Genomic DNA, 27391 nt, shown 5'->3' with positions numbered 1-27391 from the left:
GGATTCAACATAATGAAATTAAAAATATTCACATTCTAATAGCTATGAAATATAAAATTAGTTATAATTTTATAAATTTTTGATTCAATTTACAAACAAAACAATGCTTTTATACCAAATTTCCTTTCTAAATCATATTACAAACAAAAACGAAAGTAAAGACTTCTGGGCAATACCAGGTAGATAGAGTTAGTATATGTGTGTATACACACACACACACACATATATATATTTATTTCGAATTTTACAGTTTTAAATTTCTTTGGTATTAACCAAAAATGTTATAGCAAGGATATAACTACTTCATTTACTCACATAAAATTAATATACGAAAATATAAATTTATGCGTAAACTTTAAGTATTTACTTCAAAAGTGCTTAATACGTAGGTAGAGCTAGTTAGTAATTATAAAATATATATGGCAATTAAGCTACACTGAATATTCCGTGTCCTAGAGTGGATGAAACGCGGAATATTCAGTGTAGCTTAATTGCCATATATATATAATTTCTTTATTACCGTTTTATCTGCTTAGTTACACATGTTTCGGTTACCAAATCATATTAACGATCCAGTAACTTCATCAGACTTGACAGAAATAGTTATTACGATTAGAAAAACGATATTAGAAGAAGCACAAGAAAAAAAAGTTTTTTTTATTCTTTTTCTTGTGCTTCTTCTAATATTCTTCTAATATTGTTTTTCTAATCACAATAACCATTTCTGTCAAGTCTTATGAAGTTACTGGATCGTTGATAAGATTCGTTAACCGAAACATGTGTAACTAAGCAGATAAAACAGTAATAAAAAAATATATACTTGCACTGCAATAGTATTGAGCACTTTCAGGTTTTTACTAATTACCATTTTTGCTATATATATATATATATATATATATATATATATATATATATATATATATATATATATAATTTTTTTGCTAACTATTCTCATTTGAAAAAAAAAGCCAAATTTTTTAAACTACATGAAATAAAGTAATAATTCACTTTATGTTGTATTCCATGTTTATGAACAAAAAATTCTGTAAGTTGTAATTTATATAATTTAATTCACCTCATAAAAATATATGTATATATATGTGCTCTTAATAGGCAGACTTTCAAGATTTAGATTCAATGGATATTGTGTTTAGCTCCAGAAAATGCATTAATAAATGTACAAAGAATAGAAAGTTTGATTCCAGTAACTGTTGCCGTTATTCACTTTTTCAAAGATCCGGTTTTATCTCTATATATTGGCAGCTTCTCTTGGCTTGAAAATTTAATCACATTTTATTTAAAATAATGCCAACTTTTTATTTTATTCCTTTATTATTTTCCATTTTTATTTTAATAATAGGTAATTATAATTTATTAACATTTCTGCTCAGTTATGGCTGACAGAATAAGAAATATCGGCCCCATAGACTAAAAGAAAAAAGAAGTTTTGTGTGGGTTCCTAAGTTCGACAAAACAAAAATTGCAAAATTTAAAACAAAATACAACAAGGTCAGGTGTTACATCAGCAAAAACTTTACGCACCCCGCCACAAAAAAAAAACAAAAAAAAAAATGAGAATAGTTATTTGAATAATCCAAATGATCCAAAATGTTTTCACTGAAATTTGTCTACAAAATAATTAAGTTGGCATAAAATTAAAATCTTAATTTATTTTTCAAAAATTATGTCAGAAAGTCCATCATTTGTTTTTCTTTGTTTAAAAATCATAATTTTTATTCAATTTATACACCGCGCATTTATTTAAAAGATATAAGTGAAATATGATAGTTCAAAATAAAATAACAGAGAAACATACCAATACACTTACTAGTGAAAAATATTAATGCGCACCAAAAATTATGGAAAATTATCGAGTAGAATTTTAATGAAAAATAATATTAATTTACTATCTGGAGGCAACAAATGCCAAACAACAGAGTCAAAAAATCATGTCATGAAAGATTATCTCCCTTCTAATATGAAAATACCATAAGATGGTCAGGTACGGAATGTGTAAACTAATCCTTTCTTTTTTTTTAATTCTACTCTCTTATTTTCTGTAATTTTTGGTGTTAACTTAATATTTTCAACCGATAAGTATATCCATAAGTTTTTCTGCTATTATATTTTGAACTGACATATTTAATTTGTATCTTGTTATAAGTAACCAATATTTATTTATTTACTAGATAAATATATTTCTAAAATTTCTTAAAAATAAAAAAAAATAATTGGTACTTTTACACTATCAGAACGAAATTTCGGAAATCGTTATACTGAATTTCACATGAAAACAATGGCATCTACGCATTCCTCGTATTACAAAAATTGATAAGGTAGAAAATTATTAAAGAAAATAGAATTTGACGAAAACTATCGTATTTGCTTATGTAAGACACAGGAGAGTTCAACAGGGAGGTAATTTTCCATTTCGATTTAAACAAGATGACTGCAATTTTCCACCTGCTAACAGTTTTTTTTTTAATAATTCAGTAATATTCAGGTAATTTCGATCGCATAATTTGGAAGGTAATATTGTAATTTATAAGAATTGACAAAAAAAAAAAGAAAAAAATCAGTAGAAACCATTGTTTTTTTTTTTATCTGAAAACTCGATTTATCGACTACAAAATTTGGTTCTGATAGTGTAGAAGTACAAAACATTTTTTTAAAAATACTTTTTATCTAACCTTATACACAAGTTTATGAAAATGTCTTATCCAACTTCTGACATTGGAAGAATCTTAAGATGACTAGTATCGAATGATCCATTCAGCCTTTTTTTTTTTTTTTTTTTTTTAATGTTTCCTTCTAATCTGAAAATTCAATACAGACCAAACAGCAGCAGCAATAATAAGAAATGGTGAAAATAAACGAAACAGCAGTAGATGTGGTTCTTTGAACTCTAAAGATTTATCTCCCTTTATATTACTAGTCAGCTGCAACAGTAGTCGTGTTCCCAGAGCAAAACAGAGTGCTCTTGTGAGAGAGCAGCTAACTCTTTAAGAAATTCATCCAGAACAATGGCACAGTACACAGCATTCCTCGTCTTCAGATTGTCCATTGGATTGCTGTCAAAATGTTCGTTTGGAGATGGTTGGTTGATGAAACGGTACCCACGTCCACCGGGCATCCTCTCCAGAGTAGATGGGCGAGAACGGTCAATGTTTGATGGACCCATTTTTGAGAATAACTGACCAACAGCTGCAGGTTTGTCTTATGAAAAAAAAATATATATATATATATAAATAAAATGCAAGTGTAAAAAGTTTTTTTTTTATAAAGATAAAATAATAATAAAAAAAAAGAAAAAATGATACAAAAAGACTTTTATAAAATAAATTGCTGCTTTTGAATTGTGGTGCTAACGTAGATTTCTTTGTGTAAGCCGGGTGTACAAACGTACAAATAAATGGGTTCGGGAGAAGATTGAACTATGCTGAAGATTGCTGGACAACATCAATGACAGGAAATTGCAATTTTTCGGACATGTGGTGAGAACAGATGGCCTAACAAAAGATATCTTTATTTACAAAACGTTTTCCGGTATAAATTTTGGAGATTTATAAATGAATGTTGTTAAAATGTTTTAAGACACGTTGAATATTTTATACTGGAAGAGTAGCGGAAACTCTATGAAGCGAGTGACCAGCAAGAGATATTGTTTAGAAGAAATAGCTTTCTTTGTAAACTTGTATATAATTATATTTATGAGCTGCTTTTATTTGTAGGGTATTTCATTCCAAACTCAACGTTGGTCATCAAGAGAGAATATTCAGAACATTCCTCTTAATGGCTTTTTCAGCATATCATCCCCTCCTCACTAATGTGAAACCCCATCATCTGCAATTCATTGAATTGTATTAAAAAAAAAAATTAAAAAAAAATTTTTTTTTTTTTATTTTTCACTGTAAAAACCTTTAATTTTTCATTAGTTATAACTAATTGAAGTCAACCAGAAGTCAAAAGTTGAAAAAAAAAAATCATATGATAAAATATGCTCTTTTGGTTGTTGTTCAATCTGGGGTACCTCAAATCTATTTGATCCATAATATTGTATATATGTTTTTTATATAATATTTTGTTATTTAATTTAAAGAAATAACATTTTATCTTATTTTTAATGCAGTTTTTATTTTTCTCTTTTATAAAATTGACAAAGTTATTGCGTAGAGAAATGTACACACACAGACACGTTCACTTATATATATATATATATATATATACACACACACAAAAAAACTTTATAAGGTATACACCAGTCATTCTAAAAATCATATAAATTGATCAAGTAGGTTTTTAACTCAAAATATAAAATTTAATGAGGAAATGTGAGTGTCTTTATCTGCCATGTTTAATAAATAAAGGGAAAGAACTTAATTTGAACTACCGAGATCAAAATCAGCCTTGTAATGTGTACGATTAAAAAAAAAAGAAGATTTTCTCTCTCTTTCTATATATATTAACAGCACTTGATTAATTTGCATGTTTTTTGTTCAGGGACAGGTATGTACATAAGATTTTCTGGCATTTTTTTTTTTTTTTTTTTTTAATTTTTTTTTTAGGTTGAGCTTTGGACTTGCACCAAAAAATTATAACAAAAAAAAAAAAAGTAAGATAAAATATATGTAACAAAATGAAAATTTTAAAGAGTTAAAAAGTAAAACTATAATCAAATACATGACATTGTAGCAGAGATGAACTTGAATGGCTATAAAATTTATTTATCTAAAAAAGCACATAATATATGCATTGGCAAATGTAACAAATTATAAGAACAATTAATTTTCATTGTTTTACTAGCAGTTCAGCCCAGATTTGCTTGAGCCCTATGCACTGTTCATAACTTTATGTGCATATGATAACCTACATCTAAAATTTCAAGTTTTTAGACCCAAAATTGGCGGAGGAGTTTGGTAGAGTCTGCAAAGATCAACTTTTTCAACTTTGACCTCTTGGCAGCCAAATTTTTGCCCCAAAACTGATTAAAAAGCTTGCTGCATGTCTAAATATCCTTTATGTAAAATTTCAAATGTTTAGATCCAAAATTGGCTGAACAGTTTGCTAGAGACTGAAAAGGTCAAATCTTTTGAACTTTGACCCCTTGGCAGCTTAAATTTTCGGCCAAAAACTGATTAAAAATTGGCTGAGTAATTTAGTGGAGACCTTGGAGATCAAATTGTTTTTAACTTTGACCTCAATTTTGACTCCTTAACATTTATTGTTTTGGGCTCAAATCAAATTAAAATGTTTGATCCATGTCCAAATAACCTACATCTAAAATTTCAAATGTTTAGACCCAAAATTGGCAGAGGAGTTTGGTAGAGTTTCTAAAGGTCAAATCGTTGAACTTTGACAGGCAAATTTCTGGCTTAAAACTCGATTAAAAAGATTTTCCCAAATTTCAATATCCCTTATGTCAAATCTCGAGTCTGTAGACTGAAAATTGACAGAGTAGTTTGGTAGGGAAATGTACACACACCATTTCACTTTTATAGAGAAAAATAGAAAAAGTATGTATATCTCAATATATGCCTTTAGTACTTACTTGTGGAGGATTGAAAGAAAGAATGCTTTCTGCCAGCTCCTGGAATACAAATAAAAATTTGTTATTTGAAATGTTTGGAAAAATCATATCAGGTACGGCGATTTAAAGAGAGTATAATAAAACCATAATTGTAGATAATTAATATTTAATCGCAAAAAAAACAGTTTTATTGATTTCTGGTGTTTGCACAACATAATTTAATTTCAAACAAATTTCAGGTAAAACCATTTATTACTTACATACGTGTCCTATCAAAATTAGTATAAATTCCAATTTTAAATGGTGGATTTCAAGGAAAGCAAGGGAGACAATTCAAGTTTATATACACAACTGATCACATAACTCTTCCACAGTAAAACATATGAAAGAACCTAATAATTCAATAAATTCTATTTTTACTTGTAATTATTTTTCTACTGGATCATTTTTTTTTGTAAGTTTTGATTTTATATTAATTTTGAGATGACACGTAAATATGTGATAGTGTTTTTCCTTGAAATACATTTAGTTGAAATTCTATTATACTGCACAAGCGCCTGATTTTTTATTAGTATTTCCATCTTTATTGCTATCCTCATCACAACCCAGACTGTAAAGTACAGAATCTGTGTATGAATAAAAGAAAAAAAAAAAAAAGATGCATGATTAAAAAAAAAAAACCTCCTCTGCCCCAAGAAAAAAAAAAAAACAAGAATGTAGTTTGCCTGAAGCATTGTACATGATTTATAGATATGCCTTAAAAGGCTGTAACAATGTAACGGTACAAGAACTAAATAAGCTGAGAGCATAAAATTTGAGATTTGAATCTCCTGATGACAAATAAACCATAAAACATCTTGATCTTTCTTTCCCATCAAATCTTTCTTGGAGTGGAGTTCATACATTAGATCCATTGCTCTTTCTGCTTCTTGTAATATCGGTTCTCCAAACACTTTCTCACTTTTTTACACTTTTATTCAACTGCAAACAACGCAGGACTTGTATGATTAGAAGCCAGATTTATATGGTGCATACTAAGCGGGGTGTTGGGCAGCAAGATGTTTGTTTGCTTTACATTTAAATTTCTGCATCTTAGTACAGCTGGGGAAGCAGGGCAGTAATTCCAATTTGAAGAAAAAAAGCTATTAGAGTTAAAAGTTTTCTAGCATCTAGGTATCTCTACAATGAAGAGGTGGGATTTTCTTGCTAATCGGGTTGGTCGAGGTTAATATGATAACAATAAATTTTTGTAAAATCTTTTTATGATTATCAAACGATATTTGTAATGTACATGTAAAGAAATGTTGGAAGAAGCAGCCGCCAGTGAATATTGTGAAATCGACTCTGAAATTTTTTGGCCTTCCTTTGTCATCAAATCTTTCTTGGCATTTATACATTAAATCCATTGCTCTTTCTTGTAAAATTGTTTTTTTCTATTGTTCTAAACAAAATAGAGAAATAAAAAGGAACAAAGTTATGTGTTCAACGTTTTGTTTTTATTTCATCCAGAAGACGTCTCGAAATAAAGACAAAATGCTGATGAACACATAACTTGATTTGTTCCTTTTTATTTCTTTATATAATAATATGTAATAATGTTCTTTTTTATTTCTTATTTACTGTTTCAACTTTGATGAATAGTGTGCTATAGTTTTCTTGATTTTGGTTGGTTGGTTGTTTTTGTTTTACGGCATATCAACCCATTTCAGGTTATTTAATGCCAAATCCAGTTATTTTGAATAGAATTTTTTTTTTCAAGTTGGTTTCTATTAATCCATAGTCGGGACCCAAACAGGTACTAACACTCCGGGTCAGAGTGGACCTGGGAGCACTGGCAATTAAAGGGTGGCTCCACACTCCCCAAAGCCTGCAAGCTGGGGCCTCACCACTGGATATCAATAATTTACTTAAATTTTAATTACAAATATATCCACTAATCGATATTTTGGTTTTGAAGAATGGACATAAAATGTAAATCTTACCTCTGTGCGACGTATAACAGTGCTCGGCTGATTTACTCTTTGGTATGAGACCTGGAGAAGATGTGTTTCGAGGCAAAGGCACCTTTCCATCCTGTTCATTAGCATACATGCAGATTCTCAAATTCATAGATTGACGTGCCTTTGCTACCAACTGAGAAAAGCTTGGAATGGTGCCCGAGTAGTGATCAACTTTATGCCGAACAGATGACAAAACCTAATAAGGGAGATAAGCAAATCATTACACATCTTGTAGACTGACAGAAGCAGATTGTCTCCCTTTTCATTGATACTTTTTTTTTTTATTATTACTTTTATTCACTCCAAGCAAGTTATATTGTAACTAATACATAAGTGGCTACTGTGATAGTGGCCAGATTTGTAGAGGGGGAACCTGGTTGAGGAATTTGGTAGCAAAATATTTTTAAAGATTCTGAACTTAGTGAAATTTTTACTATGAAAAAAAAAAAAAAAAAAAAAAATTGCAACAATTATTTTTCGAAATTTAAATCCTAAATTTAACCCTGATTTTTTTGTTTGTTGTAGAAAGTGCTTAGTTTCTGTCCAGAATTTCTCCCATATTAAAAAACAAAAGTAAAGGAAAATCCCTATGAGGTACATACCCATCACAGTAAGGAAATATTGTATTCCAAAAATTACATAAACTGATCAAATATTTTTATTTTTATTAGAAAAAAAAAAAAATTTTAATCATTAATGGAAATTCTTATTACAACAAAAGTCTTGTAAATATGAATGATTTTCGAGTTATCTCCCTTTGATTTTTTAAAAATCATTCTCAAAACAGCAGGTGAAACAGTTACTTTTCAGATACTTATAAATATTATTTTCTTAGATAAAAATAAAACTACTTAATTTTTGGAATATGATATTTTCGTTTCGTCATGGGTACATATATTATAGATTTTTCTTTGTTTTTGTTTTTTGATGTAGGGAGAATTCTGGACAAGAACCAAATGCTTTGCATAGAAATTATAGAGAGCTTTCAGTTGAGATTTTTTCGATGTCTCTGAACATATCGAAAATGATAAACAAAGAAAAAGTTGGGGGAAAAAATAAGTAAACATTCATTAATATCTTAGCACATTTAAAAAATAATACTGTCCAAGAGGAAACACAACAACAAAAAAAAAACATTTGGCTTTCTAATTTTCAAACTATAATTCAAATAGGAAATGTTTTCAAAACAATATTTTTCTTATTAAACCATACTATGCAACCACGTGTCACACAACACATTTAAACCAATCATAATTAACATGTCCACAGAATACTATCCATGAGGGATTTTATATCTCCAATAGGAAAGATGATTTACAAAAAAGAAATTGTCAGAACTTGATAAAGATTTTTTTTTTAAAGTTGTAAGCTTGTTTATTTTTTAAGATAAATAAAATAATTTATTTTAGAAAAAAAAAAATTTTTTTTTAATTGTTATTTGGCTTTCTTATTTCTATACTATGATCCAAGTACAAAATGATGTTTTCAAAGAGCCAATATTTAATCTTATATATATTGATTAATTTCTTGACTGCATTGCAGGTATTGTAATATTTCAAATTAGACTTTAAGAACTTATTTGAAAGTTATATCAATGTCGTAAATAAAAAAAGTAGAACAAAATATTTAAAAAAAAAAAAAAAATGAACCAATTATTATTTTTAAATTTTTAACTCCTAAAGTTCATGTGAAAAGTTGAAAAGTCCAGAGCTTTAGTCCTATAAGGATTCAACAAAAAATATACAATACAGTATAATGGGATTTAAAAAAAAAAAAAAAAAAATGCATTTTAGGTAAAAACATGATTACATACTTACATCATGTCAAAATTAGTAAAAATTGCAAACATTATAAAAATGAATGAGTAGAACTATTTTTCTTAAAAACAAAATTTTTAAAAATCATAGATATTAACAGTTCACCATTTTTGATTTTGAAATGGCAGATTTTTCAAAATCATAGATTGCAATTATCTACCCTCGAGTTTAAGAACTCTTCAACTAATTAAAAAAATTTTCATTTTTCCTAGCAATAATTTTTTATACTTGATCATTTTCCATATTTTTTGGAATTTTTACTAAATTTGACATGACGTAAGTACGTAATCATGTTTTTACCTAAAACGCTTTTACTTCAAATCCTATTATACTTCACAAATGTGAAAATATTTAAAAACGAGTTTTTTCATTTAAATCTTTATAAAACCATTACTTTGTAAAAGATTGTCGTGAAACCTGACAGTATGACGCAAAAGACTGTTCTTTAATATACTTAACAAATAGATACTCCTTATAATCACATATATTTGTTAACCTCAGAGGATGGTAAGAGCAATGAACACACACTGCATAGATTACACCTTTCCAAAACAGAAGATAATGCCTAGCATTATAGTCTCCAGGTATTATAAAACAACAGTGTTAAAAATAATAAATTTTCTCACCTGAACAAGAGATTTAATCGACGGCTGGAAGACCAAATTATGATTTAGTAAAAATGAGCGAAGTAATGGATGTGGGTAGGTCGCGAGACGAGATATCAATCCCGTCAACAGGAAATTAACATGGAGGGAATTTTGAATCATGCTTTCTAACTTGGTTAATAAAGCTGACAAAAATGGACCTGAAAAAAAAAAAAAAATCCAATTCAATAAATCATTAAAATTCAGCTATCATTACATTAAATCATTAAAATTCTGCTATCATTACATTAAATCATTAAAATTCTGCTATCATTACATTAAATCATTAAAATTCTGCTATCATTACATTAAATCATTAAAATTCTGCTATCATTACATTAAATCATTAAAATTCTGCTATCATTACATTAAATCATTAAAATTCTGCTATCATTACATTAAATCATTAAAATTCTGCTATCATTACATTAAATCATTAAAATTCTGCTATCATTACATTAAATCATTAAAATTCTGCTATAATTACATTAAATCATTAAAATTCTGCTATCATTACATTAAATCATTAAAATTCTGCTATCATTACATTAAATCATTAAAATTCTGCTATCATTACATTAAATCATTAAAATTCTGCTATCATTACATTAAATCATTAAAATTCCGCTATCATTACATTAAATCATTAAAATTCCGCTATCATTACATTAAATCATTAAAATTCCGCTATCATTACATTAAATCATTAAAATTCTGCTACCATTACATTAAATCATTAAAATTCTGCTACCATTACATTAAATCATTAAAATTCTGCTACGATTACATTAAATCATTAAAATTCTGCTATCATTACATTAAATCATTAAAATTCTGCTACCATTACATTAAATCATTAAAATTCTGCTACCATTACATTAAATCATTAAAATTCTGCTACCATTACATTAAATCATTAAAATTCTGCTACCATTACATTAAATCATTAAAATTCTGCTACCATTACATTAAATCATTAAAATTCTGCTACCATTACATTAAATCATTAAAATTCTGCTACCATTACATTAAATCATTAAAATTCTGCTACCATTACATTAAATCCATTAAAATTCTGCTATCATTACATTAAATCATTAAAATTCTGCTACCATTACATTAAATCATTAAAATTCTGCTACCATTACATTAAATCCATTAAAATTCTGCAACCATTACATTAATCCATTAAACTTCTGCTACCATTCAATAATCCATTAAACTTCTGCTACCATTCAATAATCCATTAAACTTCTGTTACCATTCAACAATCCATTAAACTTCTGCTACCATTCAATAATCCATTAAACTTCTGCTACCATTCAATAATCCATTAAACTTCTGCTACCATTCAGTAATCCATTAAACTTCTGCTACCATTCAATAATCCATTAAACTTCTGCTATCATTCAATAATCCATTAAACTTCTGCTACCATTCAATAATCCATTAAACTTCTGCTACCATTCAATAATCCATTAAACTTCTGCTACCATTCAATAATCCATTAAACTTCTGCTACCATTCAATTAAGCATTAAACTTCTGCTACCATTCAATTAAGCATTAAACTTCTACCATTTAATTAAGCATTAAACTTCTACCATTTAATCAAGCATTAAACTTCTGCTACCATTTAATCAAGCATTAAACTTCTGCTACCATTTAATCAATCATTAATAAATTTAATCAATTATTAGACTTCTGCTACCATTTAATCAATCATTAATAAATTTAATCAATTATTAGACTTCTGCTACCATTTAATCAATCATTAGACTTCTGCTACCATTGAATCAATCATTAGACTTCTGCTACCATTGAATCAATCATTAAACCTTTGCTAATATTTAATCAATCATCAAACCTCTGCTAACATTCAATAAATAATTAAACTTCTACCATTCAATAGATCATGAAACTTCTGCTACCATTCAATAAATTATAAAAATTCTGCTACCATTCAATAAATTATAAAAATTCTGGTACCATTCAATAAATTATAAAAATTCTGGTACCATTCAATAAATTATAAAAATTCTGGTACCATTCAATAAATTATAAAAATTCTGCTACCATTCAATAAATTATAAAAATTCTGCTACCATTCAATAAATTATAAAAATTCTGCTACCATTCAATAAATTATAAAAATTCTGCTACCATTCAATAAATTATAAAAATTCTGGTACCATTCAATAAATTATAAAAATTCTGCTACCATTCAATAAATTATAAAAATTCTGGTACCATTCAATAAATTATAAAAATTCTGGTACCATTCAATAAATTATAAAAATTCTGGTACCATTCAATAAATTATAAAAATTCTGGTACCATTCAATAAATTATAAAAATTCTGGTACCATTCAGTAAATTATAAAACTTCATCTGCTACAAACTTGCAGTTCTTGGAAAGAAGTCACTGGAATAGAGAGGTGTATTATAATAAGGTATTTAAACTGAGAATTGTTGAAGACCACTAGACCAACAAGTCAAACAATCAGAAACAAAGGGAGCAGTGATTAAGTTATACAATGTAGAAAATAAATCACAGATAATTAGGACAATTAATTTTATACTATCAGACCATTTACGGAATACTGTTATCATAGTTGGACTGGTGAATCTGTTCCATTGGAATATTCTTGATAAGACACAAAAATGTAATTGTAATTTGATTGCCCCCTCCTTTCTCCTTCATTGCAGCCTTTATCTCACAGACAAAATATTGCTAGTCTCAGTCTTTTTTATAAATACTATTATTGCAGGTGTTCTTCAGAATTGTCTTATCCTGCTTCCTTTGTTCCAGCTCGTTTGATTCCTGTCTATTAGTCTCTATTAATTTGGTGGTTTGATCTCATTGCAATAAAACTTCCTATGCCAATAGCTTTTTTTCAAGAACTGCAGACTTGTGAGACTCTTATTGCTAACTGTTTTCCTCCTACGTATAACTTTGTTTTTTTCAAGACTAAGGCTAATAGGCATTTCCTGTCTTTGAAATAATATCGCCTTTGTAAGCTCCTTACATCAAGTAGCTTTATGCCTTGCTTAGGGCGATTACCATAAAAAACAAAATTAAACAGGTTTTTTTTCCAAACATAACTTAATCCTTGAACTAATGTATAGTTAAGCATGCTTTTTTGTGTTATTAAAGTATGTGAGAAAAAAAGAGAAACAAATGTTGATCAAGTCACATTTAGTATAAATACAGATTTAATTTATAAATCTCACTATATCTATCTGTATCTCAATTTTTTCACAGTGCACCGCCAAGATAAAAGGTCACAAAGCAGTGCAAGGTAGGTCAAATTATCACATTTTCTTTTGTGAACTGTTTTTTATAAGTTTTTAGCCAGTATAAATATCTGCTGAGGGGTTCAAAATTTTTAAAAAATTGGAACTTGGCAGGTGTAAGTCAACTTAAAGTATCTTTGTACACATGCACAAATATACATTTATAGATTAAAGTTGGTTCACTTTTGATTATTTCTTGTCTGCCTAACGATAACTCATATGGTAACAGGCTGGACTGCTAAATGTCTTGGTTTCAATTCTAGTTGATGGCACCAAAATCATTTTTAAAAATTTTTTTGAAATCACTACTATATATTAGGTACAATATAATAGTCAACAGAGAATTGGCTCTGTAATAATAAATGCGAAATCTGCATAAATTAAAATGTCATATTTAAGTGTACCTTATGATTGGGCAACACCTGGCACCCTATTAGCAAATAATAAATATTAATATGGCATAAATATATCAAAGTACAGGTATTTAACTAGTTTAATAGTTCTCAACCTTTTTTTACAGCCGACTCCCTCCTCATTTCAACTTTATCATAGTTTTCCCCTTTCTTCCTTCATGTGCCTAGCATCAAACAAAATTTCCATGAACAGGAGTTCTTTCCAAGAACTTCCCATTTATTGAACACGTTAGTACAGGACTTTTTATGTGCAGACTACAATTTGGTCATGCTCAGATCCAATGTGAGTAAATATTTGTCATAAACCGTCCAACTTTTATTCATTTACCATTATCATTCCTCTTATACAAGAGGATTCCAAACAGTAATATCTCCTACTTTGTATTCTGCCGGAATGGATCAAATGGATGGATAAATTGCATTGTTATGATGACTGAACTCATGCATTCATGGACTAAAAGTTTCATCTCTCCGTTACAGATATTGACAGTGTGAGACTCTAAGAAAGCAACTCCTGTCATAGATGTGCTTCAGAAGCAGAGAGGAGACATTAAATTCCTGACAAAAATTCATTGAGAATGGTGGTGACTATGTAGAAAAATAAATCCTGGAGCACAAAAAGTCGCTTGTTTTAATATCACATCATAAAAATGATAGACTTTACTTTTGGAACGACCCTTGTATGACAAAGCGTGAACCGGACGCCCATGCACAGCCATCGTTCATCGCTGACAAAAGTGCATTGAGAATGACGGTTACTATGTAGAAAAATAAGGTATGGAGCACAAAAGGTTACTCGTTTTAATGGTATCACTCCATCTTCATAGCTCTTCAACTTTTTCAGTTACAAACAAAAAAATAGGAGGCTTTACTTTTGGAATCTCGTTTGCTATATCCATCATTTGTAAATAATTAAACTAACAGAGTATTTATTATAAAAAAAATCATTTTAAAAAAATCATAAAAAACAAGAATTCTTAAGAAAATAAAGACAGCTTTGTGTATGAATGAATACATGTATGCAGTGAACAGCTAGGATTATCCTTCCATTCTATTTTTATAACAGGAAATACGAAAATGGGGAGATAACTCAGTAGGGTTTTTTCATTTTAAACAATTTCTTTACCCATTTCTACTTTAGATTTTATACTTATACAGGCAAAAATGGATAACTATATTTTTAATTATAGACTTATACTCATGAGCAATGAATACCTGGAAACAGCTAGCACAGAAAATTATCTAGTTTTTGTCAAGAATCCCTCCTATATAAAAAAATAAAAATAAAAAAATCTCTCTGATGTACATACCTGTGACCAAAAGAAAATATCATATTTCAAAAGATTACATACATTGATCAAATAGTTTGATTTTTATAAAAGAAAGACCATTAAGTTATTAATTGGAATTCATAGACATTACAACATAAATCTCACATTTTAATTATTGAGTTATCTCCCTTCTGTATTTTTTTTCTTTAGTTTTTTTCTTATTGTTTTCAAAATAGTGGACACGACAGCCACTCTTCGGTTATCATGAAATTTGATTTTCGTTATAAAAATAAAACTACTTGATTAATGTACGTAATTTTTGGAAGATGATATTTTTGTTTTGCCATGGCTACATACAGTATACAGATTTTTCTTTCTTTTTTTTTTTGATATAGGGAGAATTCTGGACAAGAACCAATGGATGTTATAAATTGAAAATGATGAGAAAGATGATCTCGCTTGGGATCACAACTTTGAAGTTGGAAATCATTTGTTCTAGTTAGATTACAAAAGCAAAATGACTTACCAATATTTGGTGATCCAGACATGTATTTAGAGGCACTTATTCCATTTGGAAAAGGAGTTGTCACCATTTCCGTAGAACTGTTCTTCTTCCCAAAGTCGAACGCATGTAAGGAAGAGTTGTTCATATTAATCATTGTCTGCAGTGGGTTTTGCTGCTCTGAAGACGTCTGGCCAGATTTTTGAGGTAAAGCAGTTGATGTCATGCATGAGTTTACCTCAAACGGAAGTCCATTCAACCGAGACAGGGAAACATCACTAAAATCCTGGGAGAGAGTTGTTGATGAAGAACTAACCTGTTGACTATCCTCATCCTTTGATATTAACTTCTTCTCAATTTCTTCCGAATTAGGATTAGAAGCGGCATCCTCATCTACTAGTGAAGCAGGTACTGGATTATCATTACCAACATCTGTAGATAGCTCTGAACAGGTCCCTGCAATCGGGTCTTTGCTACCTGTACTGTGTGTTCCATGTGAAAAACGAAAATTTGCTGACCCTGAAAAGAGGTTATCGATGAACAAAAAAATCTCTTCACTTTTTTCATTCTCCACAATGCCGCGGATATCGACTCGGTCAAGGAACTTAAGGAAGGAGTCCATATCGTCATGAGCTAAAAGAAAGCTGTAAAGCTGGTTTAGTGCTGTATAATTGTTCAGCTCTTTCAGAGGGTAACCACTGTCGGAATTTTCTGGAGATGATGACGGCATTGGATCAATTGCTTTCCGATTAGATTTATGGTCAAGTGGTGGAGAGGAGGGGACCGGATTGAGTGGATGGTCAATAATTCCAGCATCATTAACTTCATTATCGGGAACAAGTCTAACAGAACCACACAAAGAATTTCCATGTGACAGTATTTTTAAACTGACATCTTTTGTTCTCTCTGATTGATCAAACTTTCCGTCGGGACAACTCATTTTGTCCACAGTAGTTCCATTAGGGTTTTCTGGAATACCCTTTCTGGTGGTTAGGAAATTTGTAGAGTTTAAACTTGCTGGAGAAGGTTTCTCGCCATCATAAGGAGCTGACCAATTCCGACATCCATTGCAACATTTATTTAAGTTATTGTGAGCATCAGTTAGATAATCTAAGTAAGCGCTTTGAAGATCTTCAATGTTTCCGCTGAATGTTCCTGAACTACCAGAACTGCTGGATTCGTTCACACTCATGCTCCTAGATTTTCACAAAAGAAACAGCAAAAGACAAAAAGAAAAAAAGATTTAATCCAATGTTGATATAAAAATACAAAAATGGTTTATATGAAGAGGGAAAATTTCCGGAAATATTATGCAATATAGAGCTTCCATCTGACCATATTGGCGCAAGTAAAAACAAAACAAAAAATACATATACATTGTATTCATAAAAAGACAAATCTTTATAGCTTATTCCACTGTCATATATCTTAATTTGTTTCAGTTTGTGTCGATCCGTTACACCTTTGTATTACCTTCTATAAATTTCCTTTATATACACACTAAGCAATGCTTTAAGCAAACTATCTTAAAAATGGTTTACTTTTGTTTTTATTAAATTATATACATACTATGTAATGGCAGTCAGTAGGGGAATTACCCCTCCAAGACTCAGCTGTAAAAATAAAAGTTAATAAATGAAAGACTTAAAAAAAAAAAAAAAAAAAAAAAAAAAAAAATCAAATTTAATCAAAATAACAAATTAGAATATATATTATTAGCAGAGCTATCAGGCGTTGTCTGGGGATGCTGGAAAAGAATATAAAATAGTTTAAATAAGTGTATATGAAATATTTGCTTAATCTATTTCTCTCTATTGTATAAGCATAAAACACTAGTATCTGTAGGTATAAAAAATCGTTAATATTTATTTAAAAATATATATAATTATAGTTATAAAGCCACTTTAATGAAATTAAAGTTGAACTCTCTTTAGGGAATTGAGAAAAAGCAATCAACTTTAGATGTGACATTCCAACTTTCAGTTGTTGAATACTCTCTGACTATGTATGCCCGCATGTCTTAGCATTTCTACGTACTTAATTTCCTTCAATCCTTGTCTTAATTGATGGTGGTTTTGAGATGGAATGCTATCCTACAAAGTCATGGGTGACTTTGTAACTGGGTTTCAGTCTCATGACCAGTAGTAATTAATTTTGTGTATTCAAAACTTACTTGCATGAATATGGCCTCTGTTGATGGTCAGCAAATAAATATTAAAAGAGTTGGATTTTTTTAAATATATATATATATATATATATATATATATATATATATATAACTTGCACAGATTTATACTGCATTCGACGATACAAGGTTCGTAAGTATATCTTATGTGATTTCTAACGTCCTATCAAGTGCACTCACATGTATATGCACACACACACAAATCCAACCATCCTTATATAATAATAAATTAGATCTTTTTAGCATGATAAAAACAGGCAAAAGTTATAGCCTGTTGACTATACCATAATACTTACTTCACTGCACCTTATCAAAGATTCATACAAAATTTCAGTCAGATCAGTTCGGTAATTTCTGAGAAAACTTCTAAAGTAAATGTGGTATTGTTCAATTTTTTTTTTGGGGGGGGGGGAGGGGTAGACTTAATCTTCACAAAAAAACACATATGTCCTTCTGTAGACTTTATATAACTTGCACAGATCCATGATGCATTCGATGATACAAGGGTCGTTTCAGGTGTGATTTCTGATATTTTACCAGGTGCATATGCATGCACATTTTATCAGGTGCACCCACACACATGCACACAAAAGCTTTCCTTTATATAACAGGCTCTTGTTTTGCTGGCTCACTGTAGCTTCACAAAGTTCATTACTTGAAATATCTGAAACATTAATTTAAAATAATAAGCATCTCTATTATTTAATTGGAATTCATTATCGAGATGATAATTATCTTTTAATTTTATTTTTTGCAGACTATTATCCTCATCTTTTCGTAGTTGTTTCACGACGTTTCGGCCAACTATTCCTCTGGCCTTCGTCAGGTGGTAACCGGAACGAGATAGGAACTCCGAATCTCCTAACTGCATTCTCAGCAATTACTGCCATCCATAGTTGTTGTCATCCGACCACGTTTCCAATTGTTTTGAATTCCAATTAAATAATATATATACCATTCAGTACAGACCTGACCATGGAACATCAGATAATAAATAAGCAGGAATTTATTCAACCTTGATCGCCCTTTGGGTCTCGTGGCGCAGTTGATAGAGATGTTGAATCTCTCCGGTTCCAGTTGATGATTGTCTGAAGATAGCGGTTTCAATCCTACCCAAAGCCAGCCAGAGGCTTACTTGGCCAAAAATGTGGTGAGACGACAACAAATATGGACGGCAGTAATTGCAGTTAGGATATTCGGAGTTCCTATCCCGTCGCGGTTACAACCTGACAAAGGCCAGCGGAATAGTTGGCCGAAACATCATGAAACAACAACTAAGAAAAGATGAGGATAATAGTCCGCAATAAAATAAAATTAATAAACATATCATTCATAACTTTGCTGTAAAGACGACACAAAATCTTTCTTATTTAATCCATATAGATAGCAAAATGTTAATACTAATCTAATTTCAATACAAATTTACTTTTAATACCTGTCTAGCTGAAAACACTATCAATAATTCCCCCTCTCTTTATCTATGCCTAAACCTAAACGTAGATTCCATGAACAAAGCTTCTTTCTTAGAACTGCACGCCTATGGAATTGTCTTCCATTTTCCTGCTTTCCAGCTGACTATAATATGGTTGTCTTCAAGTTTAACGTAAACAAGTTTTTAGTGAGCCGTTCCATATAAGTTAACAAATTTATCGATTTTCCATTACTAACGAGTACTATATTGTCAAATTGTCTACTGTACTCTCTAACCCTTATCATCGAGTGGCCTCTTGGCCTTGATAAGTGGTGATGCCTATGTAAAAAAAAAAATGAAATAAAAATAAATGTGTAAAGAAAAAAAAAGAAAGAAACCAATTTTCATTTTCACTTTCAATTTAGAAATAGATCACAACTTGTAAATCGAATCAGTTCCTCTAAAGAAAGAATTATTTGAACAGAAATGTTAAATATTTATCCAGGAAATAAAACAAATAGATACAGTATGAAATAAGATGGAGGTGGGGGGGGAGTAAACAATTTTAAAATGAGAGAGGAGGAGAGTGATAAACATTTGATGAGAATTGTATATTATGGCTGGTTAAAGCAATTAAAATAAGAATTTTTTTTTTTTCAACCATAACTTAATCCCAAAACTGAGGACTATTTTAACCATCTACTTTGCGTGAATAAAATATATATATAAAAAAAAGTCCTAGGGGGAAAAAAATGTTGATAAACTCGGCTTTAGTATAATAGCTTTTGCTACTTGAAATATTTGAAACATTTAAAATAAATATTTCAGTTGTAACTTATCTATATGAATAAGAAAAATTTTGTGACGTGTTTACGTCACAAAATTTTTCTTATTCATATAGATAAGTTTTCTATTAATTATACTAATCTATCTTCCAAATATGATCTTTAAAAAACGAAATGAAAAAAATCAGTTTATCTTTTCACTTATGGGCTCGTAGCATAAAGGATAAAGTACTAGGTAAAATTCAGTTCGAAGTGACACTCTGTTGGAGGTTGAAGGGTCAATGCTCAGTGCAAGTGATATGAAAAATATAACTGCAGTTTATCTGTGCAGATTCTTGAGTTTGACAGAACGATTTCCGAGTTCGACAACATACACCTGAAGAAGGTCAGCGGTTACATTGACCGAAACTTTATGAGAATAACACTCATGATGAGAACAGTAGTCCGATTAATCTGAACAATACTCATAACATCAATCCTCATCTCAAGGATTCAAAATCATAAAATCTTGATTTTCAAATCTAATATGCAAATTATTTAACCTTGTAACTAATATTGAAATATAATTTATAAAACTCACCAAGCCTGTCTGTCTCCAGATTTTAAAACTTTATCTCTTTCGAAACTAAAAGTCGCAGAGTAGTGCTAGAAGCCTCAAATGATTGGATTTTTTATGGATTTTTTTTTTATGGGTCTTCAGTCAGTTAAAATAGATTTTCACGGGTTAAAAATGGGGTCAAAATTGAAAAAAATCGTTATACATTTTGTACATTCACCTTAGTTTATTTTTAATCGGTTCATATGCATGTCAGGTTAGTACAGTGGTAACGTCATCAGCTTTGAATGCTACAGTTTTGCTTTCAGTTTCGATTCTAGCTGATGGCACCTAAATATTTTTTTTACTTTTGAAATCACGACTATTATAATATATACGAAATCTGTACAAATTATAAAATGCATTTTACGAATAGGCAAAGTCGGACCTCCCCCCCCCCCCGCTAGTATATGAAAAATGGTAAATCTATTGAGTAAAGTTGAATAACCTCAAAACAGGATGTTTTGACTTAACTATTCATATAAGAAATGGATCCAACTCATTTATTCATTCAGATTATACTAGTGGTTTTATTATTAAATACAGTTTTCTGTTCTGCCTAGTATGGTTTCCACCGAAGCTATACAATAAAATTAAAAGTTACTAAATAAATCAATTAAATAAGAAAAATAATATTGACATTATTTAAGGAGAATAGAAAATGGACGTTGGGTTGACTTTCGTAGGTCTCGTAACTCTTGCTTTCCTTATTTTGCATCCTTTAATCCTCACATTCCATGAACAAAGTTTCTGTTGTTTAGATGTTGAATGTGGAACATTTATATCATTTCGATTCTTTGGATAAATGTTCTCATCTTAAGTGTTATTTTCACAATATTTTGGTCGATGTAACCTCTGACCTCTTTCAGGTGTATCTTGTTGAACTCAGGAATCTTTCTGTTGATTCTCGAAAATCTGCACAGGATTTTGATTGGAATCCTTTATTTAATATATAGAGGTAGCACGTCCTTGTTCCATCAGCCACGACTGTTTTTCCATGAGCGATGTTTCTGATAAAAAGAAAAGAATTGCTGTTTTCTGGATCAGAAGCTATCCATATAACCTTGTTTGCTAGTTTTTGATCTTGCAGTAGAATTTTTTGTAGTTCCTCACATCAAGTGGATTCCTGCCTTGTCTGGAGCAATCGGAAAAAACAAATACTATTTAATAGTTTTTTTTTGTAATTACTGTATCACTTTCATGTTATGGTACCAAATAGTATATGAAACATGGTTCCTTATTTCTTCTAACTACATTATAGATAATCACATATGAATATTTATAATGTAGTGCAAAAAATTCCTGACTAGCCCTGTTGGTATTTCCCAGTGCCTCAGACAACAAGCAATAAACTTGTTCTACCCCAAAGCCGAGAAACAAGGCTAAAAAGGATGAACTTCCTAGGGTTATCCAGAATGGATGCCTCAGCCTAACAGCTAAAAGGTTACCGAAATAGCCCAGTTTCTGTCAGATTGATTTTTAAGATTGAGACGTCGACTAGCATACAACACCCATTGCAACTGAAAGCCAAATGGATGATGTGAACCAGTACAACTTGTGCGAATATAATATCTAATGTATTTGAACAAGCGATAAAAACTAATGCCAAAAGAATTTTTAAAAATGAAGGAACATCTAAATGCAACTTATTTGAAAGTTTATGTCACACTGAACATGATAACTTGGCACACTATGCAAAGATGTTCTTAAATTTAAAACAAAAATAATTCAAGAATAATAAATTCATTTTTAAGTAAAAAAAAAAAAAAAAAAGGAAAAAAAAAACATAGATGCAAAAACAAATAAACGAAAGTAAATTCAGGAAAAAACATCACCATGACCAACACAAGTTGGGAGGACACATCAGCTAGAAAGTGGTCAAAAAATAAATCATAAGACAAGGAAAATTATTCGAATAAAAAGAATGCAAATAATTCATTTTATTTAAAAAAAAAACAAACAAAAAAAAACATCTAATTTGAAATATTGTGAAAAATAATAACTAATTGAGACAAATATTGAATACAATGAAAACAAAATATAATGTTTGAATAAAATATTTAAGTACATGAGGCTGAAATTAAAAATGAAGTTTTAAAGAAATGGAAATTAATCAGATTACGAAATACATTTTTCTTAAATAATAAAAAAAAAGGCAAAAAAAAAAAAAAGCATGTCATAACTGAAAAATTTAGCTATTAAAAAAATTTTTTTTTTTTTTTACTTATGCACAATGGCTAATTATTTTATATACAAAGTTTGGCCATTTATTTCATATTTTCAAGAAACACATAATAAATTGGATTATTTTATGATCAAAGATGATAATGGTGTAATAAATAAAAATGTACAAAAATACAAAATGCAGATGAATTACTGCCCTATATTTTTTTTTTTTGTATTTTTCCAATTCAATAATAACTTTTCAAGCAGATACATTTTATGTATGTTTGTATAAAAGTAATTAAGTTTAAGTAACATTAAATTTAGGAGAATCCTAAAAAAATGACACTCCGTACTATTTCAAAACAACTTGTTATTACATAAAACCATTGTTTCTGAATTTTTTTTTTTTTTACATGATTGATAGTGTATATTATTTGCATTATTTGAATTACTATTTTCATCTTCAACGTTATTTTTCACAATGTTTTGGTCGATGTAACCTCTGACCTTCACGTGTATCTTGTTGAACTCTGGAATTTTTCTGTCAAATTTGAAAACTGCATGGGATTTTGTATGCAAACCTTTATTTAACACACATGTATCATGCTCCCATTCTGTCAGAAGTCCTAAGTAATTCACAAATGTATTTTAGGTTGTCTGAACTGATGATTGAACATTCAACCTCCAGAAAAGTATTACCTACAACTAAATTTTTGTACTTTATCTACAAGGACCCATGGTGTACTGGAGAAAATACCTGATAAAATACAGTTGCAAGTTACACTCTTCTGGAGGTTGAATGTTCGATTCTCAGTGCAGGTGACACTCAAAATATAATTGTGAATTACAGGGTGGAACGATAAAATTGTTGCCCTAAAAAAGACGACACGATTCCATTTCTGTTTGATGAAAACCGGTTTTCTTTTTTGTCGCAGACCATCTACTAGTTGGCCAGTTGTGTACAAATCCCAAGAGTGATAAGAGCCTTCTATCATGTGTGAAAGTGACACAATGTTCAATGAGCAAGATGCGCCACTGTACAACTCATGCTCTCTACTAATCCAAGCTATGACAACATAGCCAGCACCCTCGAAATGCATCGCTGAATTGCCATGAATAACAGGGACGTGCCCAGAGTGATGAAAACAGTTTCTAGCTATGGTTATAGTCTTTGGTATGGTTTCAAGTGAGGGTCACATCATGCCAATTCACAAAGTCGACTTAAAAGTCAACACGAAAGTGTACCTGGATGTGCTATAGAGTGTGGTCATCCCCTGATGCAATCAGGTGGCCGCTGGCAGACCCTGGGTGTGGTAGCAAGACTCGGCGCCGACCTACAAATCCAAAGAGACCCAGATTTGGCTTCAGAAGGTATCATTCTCTCACTGGTCACCCTTCTCCCCCGACCTGAACCCACTGGACTACTTCGTTTGGCCATACTTCGAAAACATCACCAACATGACCTCCCACAACACCAAAGCCAGCTTGATCGCCACCATCCACCGAGTATTCACAGAGCTCCCGCTGGCATTTGTGGAAAAGGCATGCTCCCAATTCCGGACCTGTATCGAGGCAGTGATTGAGGCTGAAGATGGCTACATTGAATAGATGTCAGCTCTACTACATAATCAAGTTACCTGAATTGATTTTTTTTTTTTCAATAAAAGTCTTAAAATAAAGCTGTAGTGTTGTTTTTGTTTAGGGAAACAACTTTATTGTTCTACCCTGCACTTAGGACTTTTACTCAATCATGGCTGATGGAATGATCGCAGGTTATCCCCGAGGATTAGATAAAGAGTTTCGTTCAAGATTCTGTGCAGATTCCAGAGTTTGACAAAAAAAAATTCCCGAGTTCAACAGAAAGATTATGCAGTTTGACAAGAGACAACTGAAGGTCGGAGGTTACACAGCCAAAATGTTGTGAAATTAACACTTAGATAGGAATCATCACCTTTGTTCTGTCTTGAGAGACGATGGATACCCTGTACAAGAGTAGGTGCATGTGTAAAGTTGAAGTAAGGGTTGCACAATCCCCAACCCGACCTTTTTTGAATCGACACTGCTTCAGTCAAATGGCAAGGAGAAGTCCAGGACAGGACAACTGGAAATAATATGGAGATAAGTGGAGAGCACATACAGCACCTGGTATTCCTAAATAGTCACCCATTTTAGTACTGGCCAGGTTCAACATTGCTTAACTTTGGTGATCTAGTGGGAATTGGTGTGTCAGCATTGATTATGCTGTTTTAAAAAAGGAATAGTGGTCAGAACAATCCAAATGATATAAATAAAACCATTATCTATACTCCTATAAATGTGGGTTTTTTTTGTGTATTGATATTCATATTATTGTATTCATCTGCAAAAGATCTAACTAATTTGCATATTCTTTTAAGCATTCATTTTAATTAATTCTCAATTAGTTTTTTCGGGTTTTCTTATGGGATGATCATCTTTAGTTAACTATTACGTGTAATTATATTCATGCAGATATTCTACATGATTTATAGTTGTGTAATATTTGCGTAAAAAAATTATATTAAACACAAACCTTTTCTATATAAATATTTATGCATGCGTATATATATTTGTTTAAAAAATTTTGCCTACCAAACTCCTGTCAGTTTTTGGTTTACAGACATGAAACTTAATATATAGGGTAATCGAACCCATGCAAAACTTTATATTTGGGTTTTAGCCAGGGAAGATCAGCGCAAAAGTGAAAATTAAAAAAATGGAATTTGCCAGATGACGGTCGAACGATAGCATTACCAATATGCATGCGTAACGTAATAGCTATTGGTTCATGTTTTAATTTTTTTGCATTGCAGCAAACATGTCTTCATAGCTCAAGCGTTAACATCAAAAGAAAAGGTAAATCGTAAGCTAAACGTTTTGGTTTCGATTCTCGGTAGTGGCGCACTTGTCATCTTTTTTAAAACTTTTTAAATCATTGGATCCAATATAATATAATAAATATGAAAACTGCATTAATCAGAATATCATATTTAAGCATATTTTATGATTGGGTAATGCTGGACGGCCTGCTAGTATTTAATAAAATAAATAAAAAAAAATAAGTTGTAGCAAGTTGAATCATACACATTAAATCTTGAAAACAACATCTTGTCATGTTGGATTTTTAATATTGCTAATATAAACAAAACATTAGAAATAACTTTGTAAAATGTTATAACTCTCACAGATTATAAAAATGCAAATAGCAACATATTTAAATAGGAGTCTGATCACAACTTTGAAAACATTTTTTAAGATTATTTGAAAAATTTTAGCACACCAAATGACGTTATATAATATTTTTATTAAATAGATAAAATCATTTTTTTAAATTTATGTTTCTTTCTGAGACTTTTTGTAGTATACACTTTTTTTTCAAAGACTTTTTTTTTTTCTCTACATTTTTTTTCTCTTCATTCTGTTTATGATATTAATCAAGAGGAGTAAGTCCTTGATGGAAAGGGCAAAGTACAAGTCCGATCTTATTTATGGAAAGTCTGAATCCGATGTGTCTGCATGATTGGCTCGAAGTTTGAATAGTAGTTTGTTCACCTCTTTAAAAACATTATTTTGTAAGGTTTTTTAAGAAATTTTAGAAAATATTTTTATTTTAGAAAATAATGTAATATAAATGAATAAAATCATTTTTCTTTGATGCTCCCAAATTTTCAAATTAAACTTACAAAATAATATTTTTAAAAATGTGACCAAACTCCTTCGATTCAAACTTCAAACCAATCATGTAGATGCATCGGGTTCAGACTTTACAACAACTGTCAATAAGATTAGACATATATTTTGTTCTCTCCACAAGAGGTTGACCCCTCATATTTAATACCAGCAAACTGAATAGAAAAAAGTCTTTTGAAAAAGGTGTATACCACCAAAAGTATCAGAAAAAAAAAATTTTAAAACAAAAGAATTTTATTCATTTAATAAAAAAAAATTGGTTATAGTCAGCTAATATACTTCTTAACTTCTGGCATGGTTGCTACTGGAAACAGTGACAAGGCAAATCAATTCCATTGCTTTTTTTCTCTCACACCTACATTTCACTGTGCATGTACTTTTTTTAATAACATTTTTCTGATCATTCTTTTTCTTTTTATTTAATAATCATTGAAAAGTTTTTTGGTCTTATTTTAATTAAGAATTATTGAAAACACTTTTTTCACTCTTTTTTAAAAATAATTGCTGAAAATACTTTTTAAAATCTTTTAAAATTATTTTGGAAATATTATGTATTGGATACGTTTTTTTTTGAAATTTTGTTATTTTGATAATTTCATTTGTTATTTTGATTTCGATAATTTCATTTGTTATTTTGATTTCGATAATTTCATTTGTTATTTTGATTTCGATAATTTCATTTGTTATTTTGATTTCGATAATTTCATTTGTTATTTTGATTTCGATAATTTCATTTGTTATTTTGATTTCGATAATTTCATTTGTTATTTTGATTTCAATAATTTCATTTGTTATTTTGATTTCAATAATTTCATTTGTTATTTTGATTTCAATAATTTCATTTGTTATTTTGATTTCAATAATTTCATTTGTTATTTTGATTTCAATAATTTCATTTGTTATTTTGATTTCAATAATTTTATTTGTTTTGATTTCAATAATTTCATTTGTTATTTTGATTTCAATAATTTCATTTGTTATTTTGATTTCAATAATTTCATTTGTTATTTTGATTTCAATAATTTCATTTGTTATTTTGATTTCAATAATTTCATTTGTTATTTTGATTTT

At 29.8% G+C, this 27391-nt stretch overlaps 1 protein-coding gene across 7 annotated transcripts in view; it reads right to left on the bottom strand.

The window, feature by feature from the left end:
- Positions 1-2778: 2778 nt before the first annotated feature.
- The window catches only part of LOC145268251 (FHF complex subunit HOOK-interacting protein 1B-like), a 293884-nt gene continuing 269271 nt past the window's right edge, over positions 2779-27391 (bottom strand). For all 7 annotated transcript variants that reach the window (XM_080123586.1, XM_080123590.1, XM_080123588.1 and 4 more), the window contains 5 exons: positions 15495-16666; positions 9971-10149; positions 7510-7723; positions 5549-5587; positions 2779-3216 (listed from right to left, as the gene is read on the bottom strand). In XM_080123586.1, coding sequence (XP_079979712.1) covers positions 2936-3216; positions 5549-5587; positions 7510-7723; positions 9971-10149; positions 15495-16666 — 1885 coding nt within the window. In that variant the 3' untranslated portion in view covers positions 2779-2935. The remainder of the gene's footprint in view (positions 3217-5548; positions 5588-7509; positions 7724-9970; positions 10150-15494; positions 16667-27391) is intronic.

Source organism: Euprymna scolopes, chromosome 43 (assembly GCF_053919585.1).
Source record: "Euprymna scolopes isolate OS-2025 chromosome 43, ASM5391958v1, whole genome shotgun sequence".
NCBI classification, from domain to species: domain Eukaryota; kingdom Metazoa; phylum Mollusca; class Cephalopoda; order Sepiida; family Sepiolidae; genus Euprymna; species Euprymna scolopes.
This window is presented reverse-complemented; position numbering and strand designations above follow the sequence as displayed.